The sequence below is a fragment of the Apteryx mantelli genome, chromosome 26 (assembly GCF_036417845.1).
Source record: "Apteryx mantelli isolate bAptMan1 chromosome 26, bAptMan1.hap1, whole genome shotgun sequence".
In the NCBI taxonomy this organism is placed as follows: Eukaryota; Metazoa; Chordata; class Aves; order Apterygiformes; family Apterygidae; genus Apteryx; species Apteryx mantelli.
The window spans coordinates 2,950,316-2,977,847 of record NC_090003.1 but is presented as its reverse complement, the minus strand read 5'-3'; the positions used below and the strand labels follow the sequence as shown (position 1 = coordinate 2,977,847).

Sequence of the window (27,532 nt, the reverse complement as noted above, 5' to 3'; positions counted from 1 at the left end):
GCCCCTTTGCCTTATTACAGTGTAACAGAGCCTGAATGTATGCATAGTTCTCAAAATAGAGCAAAACCTATTTCCCTTGTTAACAGTCAAGAAATCAGACTAAAGATGCTTTTAATTGAGCTGATTAATGAGAATCATATAAACTTTGTACATCTTTTCACTTAAAATTAAAATATATAGTGCACTTACCATTGGCTTAAAGGTTACCCCTACCTCACAGGACATTCCAGCAGACATTTGGCCAGGTGGGTCAAAACTATGGAAATAATTAACATAAAACTCAAAATTAAAGCTACATATGAAACCTCCGGCTCTCATTCTGATAACACTAGCAGAAAAATTACATAATCTTTTTTCACTTGGATTAATTTATTACTCAAGAAAGTCAGAATGAGTGACAGATTAAGGAAAAGCTAGAGAAACTTGGTACAATTATGAGACTACAGAGGTTGATTCTTTATAGAGGTGTTAATCAGAAAGTCTTAAAATGCTTTTAAGAGGCAAGAAATGTTCTGTTCATGTTACAAATGAGGAGACTGTAACCAAATAGGTAAAGCTGAAAATCAAAACAGTGCTAACAGTAATATCAAGAATAGGGACCAATCACCAAGTCTAACAGCTAGGAAGCACTCTTCTCCTGTTACCCGTTGTGAGTATTGACTTGTAACATCTCCACCGTCCAAACAAGAAATGAAGGAAAAGGCAAGTGAAAAAATGATTACAGAATGTACTGCTTGTTACCAAGTATCAGCATTATCTTGAGTAAAAATATCTCATTTCAAGTTGTACCTCTTTTCATGGTCTCTGCGATGCACACAAAATAACCACCAGGTGCTTCAATGAGATTGTTTAAATCCTCCTCAACTATGACCAAAACAGATTTTGTGAGACAAGTTCTCACAACTGCATTATAAATTAAATCATTAAGGTACAACTGGAGATCTAATCCACCTGACAGAATCAGAAAGGAAGCTAGACAAATTAGATAACTAGATATTACTAGCCATAGGAATACCTAGGCAAACTGGGCCACACTGAACCATAGAACATATACATTAATTATGATTTTATCTAAACAGAAGTGAAAATAAACACAACTAAGATGAAACATTTTCAAACAAATGAAAAAAGGAAATGGTATTCAGAGTTCAGGGCATTAAAATGCAAAGTAGGCAAATAGGTCTATAAGCTTCTGCATACCGAGCTCCAGAAGAGATCAATATAGTTTCTCTTGAGTAATTTATTACCTTAACAGCTCTTTCTATTTTGATTGTTACCTTCATAAAACACATATTTATGATGTAGAGCATACACTGCCAAATGCCATGGGCTATACACACACACACACACACACACACACACACACACACACACACAGAACCACCATGCTTAGAACAAATTGTGTTTTAGAGGGGTTTGCTTGGAATTTCTTCCTTGACTGACTCCCATTATATGGAGATAAAATAATGCTCACTTTAAGCATGAGAATATAGCTTTTCATTGTCAGATACAGTATTTGTAACTGAAATCAGTTCTCAAACATTATGGATGTAACAACCTGTGCAAGTGATTCAAGAGAGCGCAAACACCATGACAACTTGGATATACTGGGTATTCTCCAAATACTTGGCCAAAATCTTTTGTTACAAAAGATTTATTTATGTTTTTACTTGAAAAGAGATAATAAGCATTATATGGCATAAGATCAATGTTTACAAATCAGCTCAAATAATTAGTATATGATCATCCCTTGTGATATTGAAAAGATCTATAGATTATTTTTTGCTAGCTATCTGGCAAATGTAAGAAGGAACAACTTATTTTTAAAAACATGAATTAATTCAGACTTCACCCTCTAGTCTGAAAAAAAATTAACTCATTTGTTCACAATATCTGACATTTAGTTTGCATTTGGAAAGCCCTTTGAAAGACAACCATATCAAGGAAAGAATTAGGCCTTTCAGAAAGGTTTGTTTAATTTTCAGCCACAAATCAGAAGTGCTGATTTAAAAGAAGCAATTCTCCAAATACATTAAATGAAGAGGAAAAAAAAAAAAAACAACATTTGAGGGCAGAAAAAAAAAAAGGATCTGTTTATCAAGAGACTGATAGCTTCAGACTTTGTAATAAAAGATAAAACTTTAAAATAGGGAGGTCAAAATTCATTAATACACCTGACTTCAAAAATAAGCAAAAAAGCTAGTCTCATTCTGTTGAAAACTTGAGCAAGTTTAAAAGCTTAAGTGCTCTGCTGTATTGTGGTCAAATATGCATCTCTTCGTCTGCGACTGAAGTGCTAAATATTCACTGAGATCTTCTAGAGCAGTTGGATTCAGACCTTATACTTCTTGAGTGATTATATTCAGTCAAGAGCTGTAGTATGTTCATATTCCAATGTACTCTTATAGAGAACAAACAGGCAGGAATGGTTTGCTGTGTACTATAACTTATCTTCTTATCAAGCTAGCTAGAAATTCAAAGTGCAACCTATCACTACAAAGTAGCAATGGGTAGTGAGCTGTAAAACAGAATCTCTGGAGTATGAAATCAGTTGCTGTGGTAGTACAACTTCTTCATTTCATTGGGGTATGACTAGAAGTGTCAGAAATGTTTTTTTTTTCAAGTTAGTCAGCCAGAAGAGCTAAAAACTTAACTTTATGCAAGTCAAATAAATTTGCTCTGATGTCTCCTATTTGTCAATAAGCTTTGCTTACACACAAACAAGAGCTTTAGCATTTTTTCCATTTTTAGGGCATGCTACAATTGATTTTGTTGGTTTCACAGCATTCCAGATAAATATAATATTTCCTTGGCTCTAATTTTTAAGAGAATAAAAACAAGTTATGGAAATGAGTATATTTTATAGTTTTAAAGGCTTGAAATGTCTCCAAAGAAAGCTAAACTCTGAATTACCTTAAGAAGAAACATTTCAAGGCTAATTCCATTTACTTATTTATAAACACTCAAATAATATGATCCATATAGTTAAGTTGAAATTAATTTGCAATCTGTCCCAGCTGGGCAAAGTATTTCACTATACAACCTGTTGTCAGGATTATGCAAAAGGATTGATAGGAAACTCCACCAGATTTTTATTTAAGTGCTCTTTGCTCTGAGATCAATTAATTTCATTGGCTGCTTTTCACTTAAACTTCATATGAACAACAAGTAATCTGGAAATTAGTGTGAAACATTCTATGAAGGATGGCAGCTGTTAAAAGTGGTTTGCCTGGGCTTCAAGGCCCTTATGGTGGCCTAGGGAGAACTTTGGGTCCTCTTTCACTAGATAGAAACAGGTCCTTTTCCCCTCTTTCCAAGTGTCTGACATTTATGAAAATATGCTCTCAGCTTGCTCAGGGCTGGCAGTTACCAGGGGTCTGTATATTGCTTTTCACAGATTAGGGGCTGGTCCCTTGCTATCACCACTACAGAAACCAGTGACAGGCAGCTCAGGCTCAGCAAGTCCCTTATTTCTCAACTCAGACACAGTTCTTTTTCTCACTGCACAAGGATGGGATATTAGTAATTTAGACATATCTGCTGAAATCTGTTTCACTGGCTACGGAATTTGGTTACGCCTTCTGTTGTGGTACAAAGGTAAAAAACAAACAACTAATATACAGTTAATTTTACTTACTGAATACTGATGAAGTCCTTGAGCCATTCACTGATTCCTGCTAGTCTGCAGAAATTAACTCTGTAAGATGCATTTGTCAAAACAATCTTCTTTTTGTAGATTTTACCAACATCAAAATCCTTAGAATACCAAACATATCAGATGGTCTGAATTACATATGTAGCATTTACACATGCAATTACAAGTGCAACTAATTTACTGCAGTTGTCCTCATAGCCCCTACTAGAATTGTGGGCTAATATAGTTGTCAACAACTTATACTGCATGTGGCAAAGACAATACACAGATTTTGAACACAGAGCTAGGTGCCACTTTCTTCTAATGGAGTTCTATGTTTTCTGCATGAAGCATGGACTCTCAGCTCCTAATGAAACCAAAACTCCATGGATGCTGCATACCTGGTGACATCCACTAACATAAAGACAAGCAGAGTCCTGCAGGCTGTCTGACTGGCAGCAATTTACCTCTGACAGAATTAGAAAAATAGTCTGCCACACACTTCTTTTCACAAGTTTACCAAGAGATGAAAAATTTCAAGATGTCTTAGAAATTACAGTTAAAAAGAAAAAAAGCCAGATGCTTTGTTCCTGGTCTGTGTTTGCAACTGACCTGAAAGTTGGCATACCTGAACCATTTTGAAGCTGAGCAAGATTTTAAAGCAAATGTTCACAGGTCACCTCAGAAAATTCTTTTTTACAAATGGTGACAGCTGATCATTTTCATGATCAGAACTACAGCTTTTTGAACAAGGGATGCTCAGAAACTCTGTGAAACTTAGTCAAGTTTCCTGGAGCATGGGCTTCAAAACCTCAAGATTAGAGGACTTTTTTCAAAGTATAAATTTGAACTTCCCCAAGCTCAATTTCTCTATCTATAAAATCTGGGAAAGTCTACTACCCATCTCCAACACAGAGAGGATCATGACAATTAAGTCATTAATGTCTATGATGTGTCTTGAAAATTAAAAAGGGGGAGGGGGAGAAAAGAGGAAAGCTTTTATTTTAAAATATTTTCAAGAAGAATTCAGTACCCTAGAATGAGGGCTACTGGATGTTATGCAGTTTTGAAAACCTCTACACAAACTTTTATGAAATATTGGGAACTTTGTCAACTGTATTTTTAACATATGATTAAGTTTGCAGCTAAAATTGAATAAGAAGTTGAAGAGGATGTTTGGCCACAGGGAAAACATGAGATTTTTTTCTTCTTGCCCTCATCTGCTTGTAAAGTTGTCACAGTTCATTCTGTTTTTTTCAGAAAATATTAAGTGATGGCTAAGGTGTTTGCTAAGGAAGAAAGAACACCAAGACAGAGCTTTTGGTCTTGTTGACAGCATAACTTGAGATTTGGAAAGACTTGTTACATCTTGCCAAAAACTTAACATCAGTTTGATAACCCTTTAAAGGGAACAAGTCTACCACTCCATTTTTCTAGTCTGCACAGTGTTTCTCATTCATGCTGTTACTTGGAGAAATGGTGATGTCCACCATGGCAAAGCACTTTGAGATTTCAGAAGTGTGCTGCTGACAAACCCATTTTCCAAAGTATGTAAAAGACATGCAAAATCTTTAGAGTACCTTTAGATCAAAACCAAAACAACAAAAAAAGAAAACAAAAAACCCATACACAACTAACAATTATTTGGTTTTGCAGTTTAGAGACCTACAAGTAAGAATCCTGCATGGATGATATCTTTAAATATTTTTAGTCCCATTTTGCAAGTGAAAAAATCTGGAGCATTGTGCCATTAAGTGATATGTTCAAGATAAAAAGTATGAAGAAGAGTTAGGCATAATGTTGTGCTTTTTCATGGTATACTTGTTAGTTACAGCACAGAGATAAACTGCAGCTCCCTATACTGGTCAGGAGTAAACTGATAGTCGCTTGCAGTCTGAAACCTTTACCAAGTTGTATTTCATAGTGGGAGTCACAACTTCAAGGCCATTATTTTATGTTAATAAGGTATGTACAGACAATATAGCAGTAACAGTTACACTGCCTGTTAGGAAGTATGGAACACAATCTAATAAGTTTTTGATTGTGTGCTCACCTTTCTGACAGTGTTTAAATTCCCATAAGTAAATGAAGTACTTTATATTTAAAACTGAGCGGATACTTCATTTAGCCTGACTATTTAACTTCCCTCAGAGACTGCTAGAGAAAGAGGCAAGTATTTTTCCATGTTTGACTAACGACCTATTAAAGTCAACAAGAGTTCCACCCCTACACTGCCCCCTAGTGAAACAGGGGGGAGCAAGATAGTCATATAAAGATACAGTGGATACATACACCTTCTTAAAAGGTCCTGTGCAGAATGGCAACTAACCTTGAAATGAATGACATTTGGTTTACTATAAAAAGGGCATCCCTCACATCCACGACCAGACACTATTTGCTTGTGAACAATTCCAGTTTGGAGTTCACCCACTTTTTTCTTGAAAATCTCTTTTTTCACTATCCTTGTAGCCAACAGCTTTGGTTCTGTTTCTTCTTTGGGTATCTAATAAAGAACACCAATTAAAAAAAAAAAAATCACCATGACTTGTAAGTAAATAACTAATCAAAGAGTCTATTGATCTAGGTAGAAAACCCTGGGAATGGAATCTTTTAATATCTGGCTGGCCTTTGGCTTGTTTCTCTCTGGATCAAACTCAGCCTCCCAGCTTCTGTTGGAAGTAATTTGTTCTGAACTATCTATTCTGTACCTTGTGTATGCCCAACTTTACAATTTACTGTTTTTAATGGCAGTATTAACTCTGCCGGGTGTTATTTTCTTCACTTTCTGAATGACTAATCATTCAAAAAAACCCAACTAACCTTTACTGGGCCATTTCAGTTACGATCCAGTGTTTCTTTCATGTGAGTATATGGATATGTGCTGATAATGCTCCTTTTTGGTAGATTCTAGAGTGTGTTCTCAAAGGTCTTCTGCATTTTGAGAAAGCAGTATATGGAAGGTATGCCTTGAAATAATATTTAATTTCTTAACAGCATAAGTGGGTAATATTTGCTTGAGTTTAGAGTACTGAATACTGTTACTTTGCCACAGCAGAAGAGATACTTTTTGGTGCCCAGCTCAGGATGGAAAAGTTGTTTCCACATGAAACAATTTGTATTGCCAACTCAACAGAATGTCAAGTTCAGTTTTTTCAAAACTCAAACAAGCAAGTGAACATGATGTGATACATGTCATTATGTATCTCTGAACTAGAATGGAAGTATTATTTTCTCTTTAAGAGAACAAACACTACCAAAATAGGTGTCAAACAGCAATTCCTTTGATGATATTCTCACATTGAGCCTTTACATCTAAGTAATAATGGTAAGTCCTCATTTTAATTGTGAATTAGATATAAATAATTAGTTTTAAGCAAGGTTACTAAAACAGTGCCTGCCAATGTCATTACTTTGATATCTAAAACTACTAGAGAGGAAAATAAAACTTTTCCAATCCTTTAAAATACTTTATATATATAAACACACTTTCAAAGTTGTGTAAAGACTTAAAGTTAACAATAAGATAAATACATAAGCATATTATCCACATCTATTTTTTTCTACTTCTAAGAAGATATCAAAACATTTACCTTGTGCAAGTCACATTCCTGATTCCAAAGTCCTGGAAACTCTGGTTCAGCTTGAGGCTTGTCCCTCTCTTTTTCATCATCTTCTTCACTTTCACAGAACACATCATGGCATACTTTTCCAGGAAATTCTTGTGCAGAAGTAGTTCTCTTATCAGCTGCGGAGCAAATTGATGGAGAGTACCACGACTTTTATGAGAGAACATAAATTTTGAAAATAGTTAGAAATTGGTATAGGACAGTTGCTTCAACAGAAACAGTTTTGGAAGACACCTTTTAAAACAAAAAGTGATAGTGGTCTATAAAGCTCTGATGCCAAAGATCACAACTTCAGCAAATCCCTCTTTAGAAGACTGAGCACAGCTGAAATCTCATGTTACAAGCATCTGTGTTTATTGCATGCTATAGGAGGCCAAAACCTAGCCTTCCGTTTTGAGAATATTCACTGTGTACTTCTTGAAGGTTCTTTATCTATCAAATGATCACCAATGACTTTGTAAGTGGAAATAGGCATAATACAATAAAACAACAAATACTTTTCCTTTATTTTATTTTTTAATACGAAAAGATTGCATGAAGCTACTAGTTTCACCAGGGGATTCAATTCATCCCAACTCCCACTCCCTAAACCAGTACTTCCTGGAATATCATTGAGATCAAAAAAAAAAATGGAAGTATAGGGGACCTTATGTCTTGAGAGAACCACTGTCTCCTTTCTAATACAGTAGAAATATTTCTCACACAGACAAACTAATCTGAACCCTTAGTCAGGGACGAAGGTGATTAAAGATGAAATGCCTTTTGATCCCTGCTGTGATGTAGGTGTGCGAAAACTCATCTCTTGTCACAAACGCATTTTAATTTTTCTTAGTTTTAGCTGGACAATATCCTTATTCATACAAGTGTCAACAATCAAGAAAAGGGAAATTAACACTCATAAACAGATCTAATGGAGAAGTTACTCACTCCCTGCTTGTTCTGTACTACCTGGTATTTGTTTGCAGCCTGTGAGATTCAAAGGAAAAAAATCATTTGCTTGAGTCTTTGACAAAAAATAAATCTAAAGATGGTTAATGCTTAGACCTTTGTTTACCTGTGGTATTGCTGCAGCTGAATGTTTGCAGGTCTTCTCAATGTATTGCCATGTTTTTATTCTCCACAGTAAAGAATTCTGAAGTTTACCATCCCTCTTAACTGCCTTAGTACAGGATTGACTATTTTTCTGCTTGTGAAAATAAACATTTTCTTGCAAAATTCGAGCTACAATCTCAATTCTTCTAGATTTCTGCTGTTCTCCAAAAGCTCTGTAATAAAATATTATCAGAAATATTAAAGAAACTATGGCTGTGTACTAGTAAAATTATTAGACTCCAGTTCCTTCTGAGCCTTTAAGCTAAATAGTAATTCTTAAACCTTGGGTGCAGTAGTAATTTCTGTCAAGATGCCATGGAATTCAGAGGCATTATACACAAAGGCATACTGTTACAGTGTTTTCAAAGAGAAGGAGTTGATAAAGTGTATCAGTCACCACTACGGATTATTTTCCTAACCTATTAGGTATTTAAAGGAAACTGCCTCTCTGAAATCCAGTGGTTTTACTAAAGAGAGGAAGAATCATTAAAAGATAAGGATGTAAGTTCTAAACTTGGGAGATATGAATTCAAAGCTACGCAATGCCACAAGTTTCCTGTGATGCACTGAGTAGATCAATCTCAGTTTTAATACCAGAATGTTACTACATAATTTTTTGGAACAAATATTATCCACTGTAAAGAAACCTTTTAATATAGTCATTCACCTCCTCAACTAATCCATAAAATGATTATTGACTATTAATGAGAGCAAAGATAATGTGATCTTTCTTATTTAAACACAGGCTACTGCATATTGAAGTACTTCAATGATCTACTACAGCAGATATATGGCATTTTCTTTACTATACATTTTGGGAAAAAATCATGGTACAGAGAAGTTACAAAATGTAAGAATGGTATATTGGCTCCCAGTATTGCCAGCACTATCTGCTGTAACTATAAGACCATCCTCCTTTCCTAAGACAAGTTATTCTCTTCATAATTTTGCTTATAGATTTAGTTTATACAATTAAATTACAGGCTTTGACTAAAGACAGTTGTGGTATTTCAGTTTTTTTTTTTTTTTTTTTTTTAACATAATTCAGATATATACATTCAGGCAGAAATATGCTCAGAAAAAAACAAGATCACCACCTTCATGGAAAAGGAGAAAGGCAAAAGCCCTTAGAAAAACTGCTAAGCAGTTCTTCAGCAGATTAGTAGACTGGCAGTTGAAATTAGGAAAGACTTGCTGTGAGAAACATACAATCATGTCACAGCTAACATTAAGACTAACAAAACATATCATTTCTCCTATGCCTGCAATGGGAAACAGTAAAAAGGAGAAAGGAAACAAGGTGAAAAAGAGCAAAGGATTAAAGTTATTTCCAGCAGTAAGATCTCTGCAAGTCCATATGATTATTTTTATTAACAAGATTTAAAAAAAAAAAAAAGTGATAGTAGAAGTGGTGTTTTTCCAGCTGTGAAGACTGAAGCTTTATTTATCAACTTATTAAACCTTTACTTATTAAATCCCTAACATTTGCTGCAAATTACTGCCCTTGTAGCAGAGGCAGCATGCAAAACTCGTACCTCAGCCACTCTCAATCAGTTTGGTATCTTAGCTCAAATTCATCTTTGTAAGTGGTTAAAAATAAATAAATCAAACTTTGTACTGTAGTAGATGAGACAGACACATATTCCTGGCAATTTTACTATAAAGCAGAACAGTAATTTTGATCAAAAAAGCAGGGAGGAGACCTTGTGCCTCTGATCTTATTACAGGGCAATCTTCCAGGGATGTTCTGTAAAAGCCCTAAGAAAGCTATCTAATACAGACAGTGTTCAGGAAACACATAATTACAGGTACTTCAGGCATCCACTTTAGGTTCACCGAATTACTCTCCTGGAGTAGTCTGTCTTCTCTGCACTGACCACAAGAGAACATGGGCTCCTAACTTTGGTTCTCTGAATAATATCTAAAGCTAGAAGTTCAAGTCACTTAAAGCAGATTGTACAAATATCACACATAAAGAATATAAGAATGAATTCATTCCACTGTGATAGCATCACAGATGTTAAGTTTTCACAATTTGAGTAAGAGATCCAATATATTCCTGCATAAGCATCACTAAGCAGCTGAGAGTTCCATATAGCAATGAATACTTACTGTTTCTCTTTTTCATACTCCAGCAACTGTTTATGGAGAAAAATTTCCTTGGCAACATTGCCTCCTCCTCCTAGGACAGCTTCCCTCATTTTCATCTCTTGTTTTTTTGCCTCAAAGGCCCTTGCTTTTTTCCCTACCTGGAGGGTTCGGAGGTTTTCCTACGAAGCCACACAAATCACAGTTACATTTGATTCACTTGCAGAATATACAACAGAAAATCTGAGTTTGGTACCCTTACCTACATACAAATTTGTGATGGATTTCTCTGAAGTGGAACTTACTGTTTTCAATATATACAGTAGTCAAGTAAGCTGCCAGAAGACTCTGTGCACTGGAGACGCAGAGTATTACTTACTTGTAATATGCATTATTTTAAAGAGCTATCCTACTAGGACAGCTAGATTGCTCACAGAATAAACTTCACAAGTAGAAATGCCAAAAATCTGCCCTTACAAGTCTAACACTGTTATTTCTGCAGTTAAATTCTCTCCAGTTTCACCAGAGATTTGGTCAGTGATAAGACAGTGTCACACAACAATTCTTCAGTGAAAACTGAAATGACTCTATAGACTGAAAAGTTTTAATGAAAGTGAATTTCTTCATTTCTGGTCTAAGCTGCAGCAGCAGTACCCTATTGGAAGTTATGCTGTTTTTCAGGGAAAGCACAGCTTGCATCCTTCTTTCCATATGCTCCTGAGTCTTCAGTTCTTCTTCTGCATTTTTCTCATGAATTCTGTAAGTACAATAAAATCCTTCAAACTTACATCCTGGGAAGCTTTTAAGTATTAGAATGTTTAACCTGGCAAACAGTAATTGTCAGTGTCACCCAACATTCTTACTGTAAGTCTCTGTGTTTACTACGATACTGGGTCTGAGTAAAGTGGAACAGTTGGAAGAGTCTTCTATATACAGTACCACTCAAGTTACAAGTGCCAAAAGCCTCTCAACTAGTTTGTTCAACAACATATTTTCTATATTTTGAATATGAAGAATATGTGTTCCACATTATGACATATGTCTAGTTGCTAAAATAAAGTGAATTCAGGTGCTGCTCATATAACCAATACCTAAACAATTATGTGGTGAGCCTTATACAAGCCAACCACTTGTACCCACACTAAAAAACACATCTAGAAACCCTAAAAATTAGAAATGCCAGCTTGAATCAAGCCTGACAGTATCCCAGTTAGTAAACTGGAAAAATTATTAAGATCTGTATATTTTATATATTATTCAGCAAGAAAGATCAATCTGGTTGATTTTGTTTTACTTGATTACTGTAAGCTTGTACATGCTGTCTAAGAAAAAGTAAAATATATTATATACAAACACTCCAATTATTCCAATCACTTTTTCAATTAAGTAAAGTCCTAGTATACAGGTAAACGTAAGTAACAAGTTTTCAGTTTCTTTAGTAGCAAAAAAAATTAACATCACAGTAATTAGATAAACACAAGCCTATATAGAGAACATTTAATTTCCCATTCACCATAACACAGCAGGAGCACAGAGAAATGCACTATGAACCAATTCTACTAGACAATAAGAAAGCTATTTTACCAAATTTTGGAGGGAATATAGAAAGGCAGAATGCAAGTTTCAAACCTGGAATTTAGTTATACCACTCCAGTTAACACCATATACAGTTACACTGTACATATTTCAAACTGTGTATGTAAAAATGTTCCAAAACTTTATTGATGCCTTTAAGTGGCCAGAACTCTTTGCATCACATCAAAAGGGCAGTCTCTTCAGCTACAGGAAATCTGCAGACCAAATTAGGACAGTAAGTCTGCACAATCTCAGAAAGGGAGATGCCAGCTACTGAATTAGTCACACTACTCTGCAAAGCCAGTGGATTTTCTTGCAGGCCTTTTCTCAAGTCCTTTTGCACTAGGTAAGATTTCAGCACTTCACAGTGCTAGCAGCATGACTGAAGATTCTCAGGTGTAACAGAGGATGAATCCAGCAGAAAAACAATTACTCTTAGAAGACTAAAGGATACTGTATCATATGCCATAGAATGCATGGTGACAGAAGAAAAGGAATTAATTATAACCTTGTCATTGTTTTTCTCAGCAATTGGACTGCTCTTCCATGGTTCCTTTGAACATCTTCAAGCATTTCTTTACGCTTTTCTTCATATTCTTTCTGGGCTTCCTCTTCTTTTCTACAAAACACAGGCAAAGAGCTGCAGTAATGAAACCTTGATTCCAACACTGCTCTTCTGTTCAGAATCCATGATCTAAGGCATACTAGGGATGGGGCTGTTGTCATTAGTACGTCCTGAAACAGAGACATTAGTCTGTTTTCTCTCCTCTGAAAATTCATTTTCACAAGATCTATACAAAATTGATTAACTGGAATCCTCTTGCCCTCCAACAAATTTGGATGAACTTGATCATAGGTTTAGAAGTTCCTGGGGCCAACAATAATGCAGACATACGCAGTTTGTCTGATCTAATAACCTTCATTGCCTTAGACAGAAAGTATACACACAGTTTTTGTCTTTAACAAGCTTGTTTTCATAGGTCAGAAGTCTTACCTGCAGGACTGCAGGCAATTCTTATTTTAATTCCATTTCCTCATAAAAATATTCCAGAGCCAACAACTACCTCAAAAACAAAGGCACTACTATCCCTTGAATTAGCTAATCTTCTCAAAAACCAAAATAATGAGCTAGATGAAAATAATGCAGGCAAAGGGAGCAGAGTGAAGAGGTGCTTACTTTTCTCTAGCCTGTTGATTTTGTTCTGCTTGCAGAGCTGCTATTTTTTCCCTCCAAATCCGCAGTTCTGCTTGTTTTTGGTATTGCATCTCTAGCTCCTCTTCATCTTTTTCAAGTTGCTCATGGAAGTTTTCAGATTTTCCCTGCTCAGCTTCTATTTGCCACATCTCATACCTTTAAAATAAAACATGAGCTGTTTTCACTAAAAGTCTGGCATTCTTTCATTTACTTAAGGTTATTAAGCAGGTAAGGCTCGACAGTGAAAATGAAAATCCAGTCACATTTTATTTTTCAAATTATGTTTTAAATCTTATCTCTGCCACTCACACAGGATTTGTACCTTCCATTCATACTAATTCTCATGTCTAATAGTATATCTGATTTTAAAGACATCAAAAATATTTGTATTGATGCTTTTCCTCTTTCTCAAATTCTTATTTATTGAATATAAAAAAGTTTTCTCTTTTGGATACTAAAACTTTTAAATTTCTTTCTGAGATTGCAGTGACAGGCCTTTGATTTTTACTCTTCTGTTTTGCAGAAGGAATTTAGACATGATAGGGATACATATAAATAGTCTAATACAGTTATCACTAATCACACAATAAATGTGTCAAACATTTTACAGCCGTTATGCAACACTGCAGCAAAATGCACTGTATTCTGGTTAATCACTTGGATAAAAATGTTTATAAGGTCCTGCACATGCTCTCTTTCTGATGCGGTGGCATTAGTAGTTGCATCTCTGGCACAAAAATGTAAACAGGCTTGTCTGCTGCCTTCTGAAAAAGACAGTTTCATTCTGTCTCATAAATCAGTAATTTAATACGTCGTGGGGGGAACAAAAAAAGAAAAAAAGACATTTAAAAGCAGCAATATTAACTTAGCGTAACAATACAAAGTACAACTAGAACTTCTCCATAATTCTTAATTTAAATATTTTCCCTCATGTAATTTAACTACTAAAACTCATAAGTTAGAAGTATTTATGCTTATTCAGTAAACAATATTATTTTCTATTTAAAATTAGACTTCTTTAGATCTACAATTTGTGCACAACTCCAAATAAATCAAAACTTAATTTACATGTGCAAAATTAACTCAGGAGCTGAACCACAGCAACCAGTTTAATTTCCTAAACTGTGACCTGTTCAGGTCAAAAATTGCTCTCAAGATCCCTCACTTTAAAGAAAGCTCATGCAACCTTAAATTACATATTTTAGTATTTACATGCAACTTCTGTAGCAATTAGTATCTGAACAGGAAGAACAAGCATCCATTAAATGGAACATGTACAGAAAACTACAGTAAAGATCAGCTCCCACCACACTGTCTCTCATTCCCTCACTTACACACTTTCTTTCAGTGTCAAAGCAATTTTTGACTCAAGGTCCTTCTTATTCTCTAGTTCAGTGCACAGTTGCCTGCGCGCTGCCTGAAGGTGGAACAGGGCTGCGCTTACATTAAAGAGAAACAATCAGAGAGAAATTGGAACTAATTAGTTTTAAAACATTGCAGGGGGGACCCAAATAAAAATCAACAACAAAAAAATAGTCTTATGGCTGAGATTATGTTTCAGAATTCGACTTACTTATATTTATTTGATGTCTCTTATTTAAACTTCTAAATCTCCCTTCTTTCTTCAAAAGCAGTTTTCTTTCAACTATTACATATTGATTGAAATTACAGAGAAGTATGTATTTCAAAAGCACTGGCCAACAGTTTAAAATGACTCTTCATTTCTCAAGCTGATAAAAATAAAATCAGTCCAAGTTCTCTCGATTTGTCTAGACTTATTTTCATTAATACTACTACTTTTAAAATAGCACTATGGTTCTCCATGTACTTTGGCTATGGTGGAAGCTTAAGTAAAACAATTGTTTATTTTCCTTAGGCTTGTTTACCTGAGAGAACTAGTGCACAATACACTACAGTACCCATGGACAATGAACTGACTACATTTAACATCATAATTCCCTTTCTGGAAAAGAAAATTTGAAATGGATCTTTACCTGAGTTATTACTCTAACTTCATAATTTTTGGATTAGGCATCAATAGTGTTAATGGTAGCTAATATTTTCATTACTGTTAAAACATTCTGTATTTGAGCTGCATAAGCCAGAAATGTGTTACAGATCTTCTTATTAATTTGCTAAATGATGTAACAGATTATTGTGAGAATTGCTATTTTTCTGCATATCTAAACATCATAATTTGACCTGTCATAAGTATAAAAACTTTTACAGTGCTTTTCTGTCTTTGTTAATTTTTATTGTCTCTTTGAGATCATAAAAGATGTACCACAGGAGTACCATCAGTATTCATTATTTTGTTTAATCATTCCACTCATTTTTGTTTAATCAGCCATTCCACTTTGGCAGTTAATCTACCTTTATTATTCTATCATTCATTGATATACTAACTTGAAGATTAATACAGATCATAAAAATGCAGCTGCAAAGTTTGTTCACAACATGCTGGATCTTGGTACACAAGCCACCCACTTCTTTCTATTTAAACAAATGTGAAGAGTACAGTAAATTGCCTCCCACTTTACAGAAGTGTTTCAGAACAGCTCCTGTATGCAGAACTACTCCCGAAACACATACATGCATTGCTCAACGTAAAAACAAACAAACAAAAAAGAAATGGCACATATAAGTAGAATTTCTGTTCACAACAGTTATCACAGCAGCAAATCTATGACTTCTAAAATTACCATAGCATACTTCACTGTCGGTTGATCATACCAAATAAAAGTGATTAAGCAACTGACAAACAGAAACATAACTGACAGTACTGGGCTAGGCTAATCTAACAACCTGCTGGTTTTAGATCCTTCTTTAAAATACATGCCCATTTCCCATCCATTCCTAAGTCTCCTCCTCTTTCTGCATTCTTATTTACCTAAGAAAATATCACCTCTAAACCAGAAAGCATGGAGATAATGATTCCCAAGCTAATGGACTGTTATTCTTTATTTCAAGAGGAGGAATGATTGCTGACTAAATCACCTGGAAAGCAGCAGCAATATTAGTGTGCACCAACATGAGAGTGAATGAAGTGCTCTACTTACCAGCTGAAAACGCATACCCTTGTGCCAGAACAGCCCTCCAAGCTAATGCAGTTTTACCTCCTATCCTGAGAATGGCAATGGCCTTCATCACTGACCTATTAACATCTTGAAATATATATATATTTTTAAACACATATATTCAGCTGTGTTCAGGAACATGAAGAGGTGAAAACAGCAAAGTCTATCTCATTAACTACACACAGATAAACATAGAGGATGACAGTGATCTTTGGTGACCAGAAATACTCTCTACCTACATACTGCCAACCTCCCTCTTCTTCTCTGTTTCAGTCTACATACTCCAGCTGCTTTGCTAGCATTTTGATTTGGCAGCTGGCAGGTACTCAGCTTGTCTCTGAAACAGGCAAACAGCTTATTTACATTTTGTAAGTCCTCTACTCCTTCCATGAAACTCTTTCTTATCAGGGTAAAATTTACAGCTGGTATTCCCTCAACCCTCTCCCTCCCCAACTTTCTCTTTTAAGATTCTGAGTTTCTTCAGAAGCAACTGTTAACTTCAAAGTATTTTCTCCAAGAAAATGGAAAAAATATTAGTTTACTCTAACTTCACCCAGAGTTCTGATATTATATAAAATAATGACAACATTAATATAATTGTTTTACATTAGTCTTCTTCAGATATATTTGCCACTAATGAAAGTCTTTTTGGCCTTGACACAGCAAAACACTTATAGCAGGTGCTAACCTTAAAGTATGTGAGTAACTCCACTAAATCCAGTATAACATTTCTATCACAGTTAAGAACATTTTTACAATGAAGTTTCCACTTGATGGTTTCAGCTGACTGTTGGGCGAGCAGGACTGCGCAGACTTAACTGAAAGGAATTAGTAGCCAATTCTCCCAAACCAAACATCTCTTCTTTAACATTCATTATTATTAGGGTTTCATTTTTTCAAAGATTTAATTCATTTTTACCCTCTATTCTTTTTAATTCTTTAAAGAGGTTCTGAAATTTGAATACATTCCCATGAACAAGGGTTTTTGTCAGATAGCTTTCATGAAAAATTTATATAAACTCTAATAATATTTAAACAGGTACAGTATCCCAATATTTGATGGTGCATTTATGCTGATGGTTTATGTAAGCTTAAACAGTAACCTGTTCTTTTCTACCACACGTTCCTTTTCTTTGGCTATGTTATTCAGCTGTTTTAGTTTCCCACGAAGGGTTAATATGTGAATTCTATCTGCATATTTCATAAGCGGAATATTATTAATGTTGTCCAAATAGTGTTCCAAGCTTTCCCTTTGAATTGAAACACACTATTAATAATGAAAACAGGACTGAGAAGTTTAGAAGATATGTGAAGTCTTTACATTGCACTTGTACTGTAGTTGTTCCATTCTTTTTGTAGCAATACTGTAACAAGTATGGTGACCATAAATGAGGGAAAAAAGAAGGTAATTTGTACAAAAGTACACTTAAGCCAAGATGATCAGACTTTGATATCTAATGTTGAGCACTTACACCCACGTTTAGGGCATTAAGTATATTTCTTTGTTTTGAACTACCTGTGGCTCCTCTTGCTTATACCCAGGGTCTGTGAATTCTAGTTTTCCTGAACAACAGGAACTTTAAAACTTTAAAGGGAATATTCTAAACTAGTTTAAAACACTTTATACACAGCTGATCAAACAGTTTGTGGGGCAAGTTAGTCTCTTGTCATTCTAGACTATTTAAATACACAGAAAGAATAAGCCTGTTTTATTTTTTTAATCATTTTGGTGTATTTTGAGTTTCTCTGTTGATAACAGAGACACTGTCAACCTTCACTGGCAGCAGGCATACATGCCATGCAACTTCCCACATACATACGTTAAAAAACTTTGCTTTGTTTTTTCATCACTCCTTGTCTCCCTATGCCAGGTAAATCCAGGGCAGAGATAAACAGTTTTATCAAGGTAGGCAGAACCAGGCTTTGATCTTTCTGAAGTCAGCAGCAACCACTCAAGATCACATTCAATCCACCAAATTCCTTTTCCTGTGCAACCTTTGTTACATATAAGGTCACATGTATTTCTCCAGGAATAGAGCTGCTGTACCACCTACTCGTAAAAACAAAGTAGTACTGAACTATCATTACACTGGTTCTGTGCTAACTGACTTTACATGGTGGTATTAATTCTATTTATTCAAAAATTGCAATCCGACACTGATACTCCTTAACAGAACAACTTCTCTTTTCAACAACTCCCCATTTTCTACAAGTAGAGAGGGACATTAACACAACACAGTACTGCAAAGAGCAGGCTGTGTTTTAGAAGCAGTACAAATGTGTTAGTGCAGCACTACCCAGGCTAATAAATTCTCTTTCAAGGAGAGCTAATTAGCCCATGTTAATCTGGTACAACCACTGTTACGTGCACATACCTTCAATGGCTTCAGATTAAAGAGGGCCCAGAGTCTGTCTTTAGTTTACTATGATATAAATAGTTGTTCTAACAGTGGTAACCAATTTTGTTTATTTTTAATGAAAAGGCCATATATCACTATGACTAATTTGCCAAAAAAAACTCAAACCACCCCCGCAAAACAGAAGATGAATTAATCAAACCTTCTCTTGAAAATGTCAATCAACACCATCAAAGAAATTACTGTTAGAACTGATAACAAATTAAGTTATTTACATGCTAGAATCAGACTCATCTCCAACTCCTTCAGAAAGGTCCTTGTTTCCCATCTTGCCACCATCACCTGATTCTTCAAGTTTGTGTTCTAACAGAAATCAAAGCACAACAACAGCTTAATAAAGACAGTCTGGGCATGAAAATGCAAAGCTCTTGTACATTTGCTGTCAAGTCAGAACATGAGGAGAATCAAAGATGACATTTTAAAAGCTTTACTGCTGTGTATGTTAAAAAACTTCATGTCACACACAGGAGTAAAATTGTACACCTGCAAACCAAAACAGAAGTACATACTCTGTCTTCACTGTAGAGCTGTCACCAATGATGACACCACCAATGTGCATGCCAAAGGAAGGAGGTTATTATTAGCCAAATGCCATATAAAGTGCATGGCATGGTTCATTGACAGGTTTTGGCAGACAGTCTACTCAAGTCTTGTTAATCTTATACTCACTTATCACACTCTACACGCATCTATGTATTTTTCATTCCTCAGACTTGCTGCCATAGAGTCCATTTTTATTAAATGTATATGGGATCACCAAAAATGACAATTAAAAAAAAGCCTAAACTTTTTTTTAATTTAATGGTCAGTACTCAGCACCACACGATACACAGAAACAGTAATTTGTAATATGGTAGTTATGTTGTCTCATATAACCTATTTCAATATAATTTTGGATACAATTAGAGAAATCAGTTGCCTACCAACAGGTATCAGTTGCCATTTATGATGCCTTAGGGCATCCAACAACTTCACAGAGTTGGATCTGTGGAAGACCTATGCCTTTCTGAAGCCAGACGGGAGACTCTAAAGCACCTCAAGTGGCACTAGGTGCTAATGTACAACCAACTGAATCAAGTCCACACAGTCAAATATTAATTTTTACTGTCAGTAACTCTGAAATTAAAAAGCCTTACAGAAGTAGAAAGTATGGAATTTACTGCTACAGAAATAATGGGTTAGATTTGGATGAGTTACACCTGTTACAGCGAACCTCTAGAGAAAAATCTTACTCAAATCATTGCATTTACTTGGAGTATCATCCAACCCTAGAACTGTACCATTCCCATCTACTAAATTAGTGCAAGTATTAAAGACAGCTTTCTGTAAGTTACCAAAACGATTCATAATCTTTGCCTTTGTGGTGGTCTTTCACATTAGAAAACTGACCAGCTTTGTCTTCTTTTTCTTCCTGTCCCAGAAACAGTAAAAGAGTTGTTTTCTGCTCTTCACTACTATCACTGAACTCAGCATCTTCCATATTGATGGTTCTTTTAAAAACAATCAAGCTACCAAAGAGAAGAGTGCATGTTTTACATAAAGCAAAAGTGCTGGCTATTGTTTGAGATGCAGTAAATATTTTAATAAATGATATTACTCCATGTGAAATAACTGGATACAATCGCACACCTTTGTACTAGTCACACAACTGGAGTATCAGTTTTAATTAATCTCCAATACAGAAGAAAGGACATTTCTAAAGAATTTGTTATAATAATCAATTCTGTAATAAAACAGCTCTTCCAAGCGTGTTTTATCTACTTGGGTGACCACTTTACCCAAAAAAGGGAATGACTCAGACACTACAGACCCTTGCTTCTTATGCAGTTCTCCCTTGTTAAAGTAAATTCTTCACAAATTTTGATGCAATTTACCAGAATTCAGTAAATGCTATGTGTCATCTAGAATGACTTATTACCACATGGTTGATCGTTTCATCAAGATCTTACTCATGTAGAGACTTGTACATATGATTAATTTTATATCCAAAGCAAGGCCACTGACTCCCATATTTATGTAAATCCTTTTGCAGAACTCAGATAAACATAAACTAGAAGAGAGTATCTATTTTTCCAAGTTAAGGAACAGAAAGGTTATGCTATAGAATTTAAAGGATGGGATAGGCTTGAACAGAAGTGATAAAAGCCACTTTAAAGCCAAAACAGAATTCCTACACAGGGTTATAGCTGATTTAAAAATACACTGTTACTTAAAGGTACAAAGTTAAGACAGACAACGTGCCATGAAACAAGTTGGGCTAAGTAGGACAAAGAAAGAACGACTTCTTCAGCAGCTATTCCAGGTAAATATGGGTTCATATGCACATAGCCCACAGTCTGTACTCAGGCTCCTCAAAGGTATTTAGGCACTTGATATGCAGGCAGTCAGGTAGCTACACACCTCTGAAGATCTGGGTCCAGATCAATAGCCATTCATGCTGGAATGCATACAGCCCAGCAAGACATGGTGTCCCCTTTCCCCAGATTCCTCAGAGCTCTTCTTTATCTTAAAGCCTGAAAGTGTAGCAGCCTGTCCAAGCTGCATATTTTGATGAACAGAAAGAAGTGTATTTTCCAAAGAAACACAATTATACATGTGGAAGTGATATTAAGTGACCAACAAGGCAGTGGAAAAATTCTTAGTAGCTTTGATGAGTGCCAAACTGGAAGCTTATTTAGCAGCTACAAGGTGTTATTTCAAACAGTTTCAGAAACAGAAACCAAACAATATTTAATGGGAAATAACATGGGGAAAGAAGTTTGGAAACAATATCTACACTGCTTTATTTTACAATCAAAAACATAATAAGCAATTTTTAGATTCTGTGTAGGAATGGTAATGAAACCTTCTTTACTAACATACTCATGACCAAGAGTCACTGTCAACTCTTAGATATCTCCTTGGGGGGGGGGGGGGAAATCACACCACCGCCACCACAAAAAACCCACACTGTCAAGAAACTATTCTCTTGCCATAAAATATTTTCTTTTGCTGTACCAAAATCATCTGCAAATCAAAGCCTTTGGTTACCCAACAGACCAGAAGCTTCCTGCAACATTTATGTTACCCAGAAATCTTCTCAGATGCCATGAAGAATTTACTCCAAAAATCTTCACTCTCTGTGAGTACTGCTGTAAGAACTTTAGTACATAACATATATTGAATTTCAGCAACACACAAGAAACAGGAGCAAATGCAATAACTAACAATTTGCACTTTTACATGAATCTCTCTGATGCAGGGGTGTTAGAATTATTTACAGAGACTGCTTTTCTGCAACACTCAAGAGTCGACTGCCTTCAGTAATCAGAGAATTACAAAGTCTAAAGGCTACAGAAGCAAATCTGTTTTTAAATAGCACGTTTTCAGCTTTTAATAGTGCATTAACTGTTTCTCTAAGAGGCTGAAGTCACCACCTCATCTTGAGCAGCAGGTAAAGACCGCATCACACAATGACACCAGGTAACAAATCCAGCAAAACATTTAAACTCCAACACAAAAATAACACAAAAGTACATCAAGCTGTCAATGTAGTGGTAATAGTTGAATACCTTTTGATAAGCCACTGTCTTGTCAAGAGATGGAACACAAATTTAAATGCAATATAGCTTTGGTTAAATTAGGCCAAATCTACCATGTAGTTTTGGGCCTCCTGCAAGAAAAAATAAAAAATAAAAAATCACAAGCCAGACAGTGAAAGGCTTCCAAGCTTCACGCTATAGAACATTTATACTGCATCTGAATATTACGTTGTCAAAACATTATCATGACACTGGATTCATGTCATATCCCAGCAACATCACACACAACAAAAAGCTACAGGGCACACTTCTACAACCGCCCTCCAACTGCTGTAAATCCGCCCCAGGGCCGGCAGTGGCACTGCGACAAAACCTCCTGCAACGGAGCACGTCTCTGGTAACAGAGGCTCAAGGGTCAGCCCAGGGGGCGAGACAAGATCGCACGCGGGGGGCACCCGAGGCGACCCGCATCGTCTCCCGTGCCCGCCTCCTCCGGCGGAGGCTCACAGCACCCTATGGTACGGTAGGGCACGGTACGGCCATCCGCGCGGAGCCGGGGCCAGCCCGCCCCGCCGAAACGGTGTGATGCCGTCAGTGCGGCCACGGCACTTCCCAACCGCGGAGGCCGGGCAGCACGTCCGTGTCCCACCAGGGCAGGGCGGCGAAACGGCTGGCCGGGAAGAAGCGCGCCACTCCCGCAACCCCTCCCACCTTCCAGCACGCGGAGAAGGGATGGGTTCGGTTCGGTTCGGTTCGGCTCGGCTCGGCTCGGCCCACGGCCCTGCCGCTGCCACCGCGGCGTCCGTTGGAGCCGCTGCCACGGCAACGGAGCGAACCACGGCTAGCGTACGGCAGGGGAGCCGGGGGCAGCAGCTCCGCGCTGCTGCTCGTCTCCTGTCCGAGGCGTGGCTCGGCAGTCCGCGGTGGGCACCGCCGAGCCTTCTGCAGCAGCTAAAGGAGCCGGTCAAGGAGTCCTGCGCTTCTCATGCGGCTCACCGTACTCCCCCCCGCCCCGTGGGGTGGTCCGTGCCGGCGTGCTCGGGAGGGCGGCGCCGCGGGGTTCCGCTGCACCATACTGTGAAGGGACAGCTGCGCTCGTACAGTGCCTCACATTGACAAAATACCAAATAAATTTATCGTGAGCAAATTCTTAGTTCTAAATTTGCGCTCTTATAAACAACCCAGAATTACAAGATGTAGGCCGGGTATTCATAAGTTTATTCAGGCCAATGAATTACAAAGATTTGAATCAGCTGAGCAGCTGATCAAGTTTTTTTTCTAGCTTGACAATTATTTTATTTTTAGTAGTGTAGGTTAAAATGTGAGCTTCTATTAAACGCCAGCTCTTTCCCTTTTTGACTGACAATTTTTATGATAAGTTTTTGTGAGCTTTTAACCCTGTTTCTATTATATGTGTGTGTATGTATATATATATATACACACACAAAATGAAGACTGATACTTTTAAAAATGCAATGGTATTAATACTTTAATTAAATTAAGGTGGATAATTACACAGAGGGGAGTACTCATGCCATCTATGTTAGGCTTCTAACACAGGTAATTTCAGTCACCTGAAATCCAAGAGAATCAGATTTTCAGAGAGGTTCTTGGTATCTTTGTCTCTCATATTGTACTATACTTACAATTTTGTTCTTTGATTCTCACATAGGCAGAATGCCCACAACAGAGAATGTGAATATTCTCATTAATATCCCTTTTATTACAAAAATTAAATAAAACTATAAGACTTAGAATCTAATGCAAAAACATGTCTGAAATGTGCATGGTCTTTTGCCTTACCAGCAAATAAAGTAGACAGTTCATTGTTGCATAACTTACACCAAAACCTATATGATTATTATACTTGCTTCTGAATTTGGACCTGCTTGTGCCTGGTATTACTGTTCTGTGGGTCTTCTAGGAACATAGGTTACGTTCTGGCTTTCTTGTCCAGTCATGTATGTATTATTTTCAGCTGTATTATTTATTCCACATATACACCTACAAGTTTTAAGCCACTTGGTGGCATTACGTTGAAAAAAAAATTTTTAGTGAATTCACACAGCTTTCTGCAATGCAGGAATGAGAGATTTGTGTTTGTAGTACACATTTTAGGATAGTGAAGAATTCAGAGTTCCAATCCAGGCGCTCTTAAATGCCTTTTCAGAAATAAGCACATACATGTCTGACAATAGGATTTCACCACTAGTGTCTAATTAAAGACTAAACAAAAATCATGTGTACTGATCATGCTGCCTATTTACAATGTTTCACATTCTGAATCCTTCCTCTAGCTTCAGCATAAAGGCCAGATTTTGAGGGGCTTCCTTGTAACACTTTAATAATAGTTACAAGTATGCACAAAATCACTAAATGAAAAAGTATTTAGATGATATTTGAGTAATTTGCATAGTAAAGATAAATGACCGCATTCATAAAATGCAACTCAGCTGGAATACTGTGTTCCTCGGAGGAATGTTCTGAACCTGCATGTTTGCTACCATGCATTCATTTAAGAGAATTTACCTTTTATTTAGGTTTTCTTCCTATTCTATTCCATGTATTACCTTGACAAGTTAAGGAACAGTGCAGCTAAATTCACAGAAAAGCAGAATCTTATCCCATTATTCTTGGCACTAGGTCTAGATGGCATGCCACAGAAATTCAGTTATTCAGAGATTCAAAGTGATTCAGATACAAAAATATTGGGTCACCATTTTTTAAGCAGTGCTGTATTGAAATAAACGTTGATCTGTACACAGAAACTGAAGGCATTTTTTAAACCTGCTATTATTTACAACAATGGCCTCTTCATTGTCCTACACTTACGTTATAGGTCCTCATTCTTTCAAAATATGTGGATATTTTTAGCTCTGTACACTAAGAAATCTTGACTTTATGTCATCTGTTCATGTTGCATAAAACTAATAAAATACAGACATTTGCAGGATTAAAGCTATAAGATATAGGATTAAAATAGTCTGTGATTAACTGTATAGATCCCTCTGCAGATCTAGAATAACTATAATTGTTGTTGACTAAGAACCTGCTTGTGCTCTCACACTGCTAAAATCAGGATGCAAAAGATTACTGATAAGTAGCCATGTAGATTTCTGTAATCTTGATGCACAGACTCTATACTAATCAAGGGAAATACAGGTAAAATGTAGGACATGTTGTTTTGACATGGTAGAATTGTTCAAACAGGGTTTTTTTCCTCAAGAAAACACTGGTAAAAACACCTTGTAATAACACTGAATTGCAGTTTCTCATGATATTTTTATTCAGAGTATTTATTCAGTCCCATTTTAGAACTGTTTGGTCCACTTTCATAACAACAAAAAATAGTAATTTGTAGTCTTAGCAAAAAATAAATGTGAGTTTAATCTCTAAATTTCCTAAAATATTTACCAGCTCTTTAGTCAGAAAGACAAGCTGATCTGTAACTTTGCCATAAATCATAATCTAGTGCAATGGATTGTTACACCTGATGCAGCCAGGGACAGAGTATTCAGAGCTGATTAGAAATTGTCATTCTGTAGGAAATATTGACATAGCATTCACTCTGAACTGGAACAAAATTCTAATTACTAAACCAAGTTAATACAGAAATAGCAGAAATTTTGGTACTGAGGTTTTAGAACAACCCCCTGCCCTCTCAGTACCACTCATTTCAGAGTGCACACTATCAGTTACATCTGATTGCATGGTCTCCTAGCTGCACTACTGGTCATGATTTTATGTGAGATGAATAATTTCTGTCACTAGGGAAAGATGATCTAGATTTTTAACTCTCATATAGATGTGAGAAAAGGGAAGATATGTGCAACCCCACTGAAGTTGCTAAATTATGGTTCTTCAGACAAGGTCATATCTCCCAATTCACAATTTAAATCCATCAACTTAAAATCAGTGAATCCATTCCAGCTTTAAGCTGCAGGAGATTTACCAAAAGTCATTTGTAGATGTTACTATTCTAGATCTTGTAGGCACTGACCAAAGTCATGCATCTCTGAGGTACTGGGTAACCAACTGAGCACGTATAAATTAAAAACCTGCTATTTTCTTAGTATGGAGTTGAATTTAGAGACATTTCAGTAAAGTTGCTTTAGTACCAACTCATGATCAGTCTGAAACTTAATAGAACCGGACAATTAAGTTTGCTATATGATTACATACTGTGCTTCTTTTGGCAGTTGGTATTTCTTTTCTGAACGTTTCCAAGGTGACAGTAGCTCATGTATGGAGATTACTAGCTTTTAGGCAGAAAGAAATGCCAATAATAAAATCTTAATTTTTAGTGTGGTTCATGTCAGATTTCAAAAAAAGAAAAAAAACCCTTCTCCTTCCCTATTCTATAATACGGATCAACATTTGACTGTAAACAGTGACAAAACATTGATAAGTGTCGTATCAATGAGTCATTCCTAGAGATGTAGTAAGAACAGAATGAGAGGGGAATTTGCTATCAGAGCACTCCAAGGTGGAATGAGCAGAGACAAGCTTGGATGAGATTGCACCTTTGAGAGCAACACATCTGGAATAAGACAGTCATCTCCACTCCTGGAACTAGCCCTGACTCTGGGGCAAAGCAGTGAATTTCATCCCAAATCTATTGCACAGAGAAGAGAAAAAGAGAGCAAAGTGTCTGGCCACACTGCACGTCATGATTACCAAAAAATACATACAGAATGAGGGAGGAACTAGATGTTCTGCAGAACATTTGGAAACGGATAAAAATTAGATTTCTCACCCAAGCTTTTAAGTGAAAGGAACATTAGTATAGAGGCTATGCTGATATTTAAGTACAGACACATTTGTTTTGGGGCCAGGGGACATTGATACAGTACAAGGAATCATTTTTGTACAACCTCTGAAATGAGCTAAATATTCCTATCATGTGATTGCAATTGATATTTCCAAACCTCATTTATAAAAATAGACATATGTGTGTAATTTATATATCTAGAGACATTTGGAGACATTGCCACAACAGAGTCTTTCACGAGCTGTTTATGTGGAACCGTGGGAGAGTGAAACTAATTATCTGTGTGGTACATTTTTGCCTCTAAAAATTTTATGTGACAATAAGCCATGCTTACTGCGCTGGCAGTAAAATCACCTGCCATTTTTAGAAAATGGTCTATTCAGAATATCAGATAATGTAGATGCAACTTTAAAATAAATTTTTTATATACTCTTGAAGTCCTGAGAAAATAAAGGACTGTGAAAACTTGTTATCTAGACAAAATTACTGAGCATAATTCTCCTAAATCCCACCTAAGTTTGTTCTCCAATAAATTA

The 27,532-nt window shown here is 36.3% G+C and overlaps 1 protein-coding gene across 7 annotated transcripts in view; it reads right to left on the bottom strand.

Moving 5' to 3' along the window:
- Positions 1-23,089, bottom strand: part of CFAP74 (cilia and flagella associated protein 74) — a 53,789-nt gene extending 30,700 nt beyond the window's left edge. For 4 of the 7 annotated variants that reach the window (XM_067311188.1, XM_067311189.1, XM_067311190.1 and 1 more), the window contains exons 1-11: positions 20,094-20,207; positions 18,920-19,007; positions 13,193-13,366; positions 12,524-12,634; positions 11,095-11,197; positions 10,465-10,622; positions 8,315-8,525; positions 7,225-7,410; positions 5,964-6,137; positions 3,638-3,756; positions 190-256 (exon numbers count right to left, since the gene is read on the bottom strand). In XM_067311188.1, the coding sequence (XP_067167289.1) occupies positions 190-256; positions 3,638-3,756; positions 5,964-6,137; positions 7,225-7,410; positions 8,315-8,525; positions 10,465-10,622; positions 11,095-11,197; positions 12,524-12,634; positions 13,193-13,366; positions 18,920-19,007; positions 20,094-20,184 (1,482 nt within the window). In that variant the 5' untranslated portion in view covers positions 20,185-20,207. Of the gene's footprint in view, positions 1-189; positions 257-3,637; positions 3,757-5,963; positions 6,138-7,224; positions 7,411-8,314; positions 8,526-10,464; positions 10,623-11,094; positions 11,198-12,523; positions 12,751-13,192; positions 13,367-18,919; positions 19,008-20,093; positions 20,208-22,255; positions 22,357-22,936 lie in introns of those variants that run through there. The other 3 variants (XM_067311191.1, XM_067311193.1, XM_067311194.1) reach the window with 3 other exon arrangements.
- Between the last annotated feature and the right edge of the window lie 4,443 nt (positions 23,090-27,532).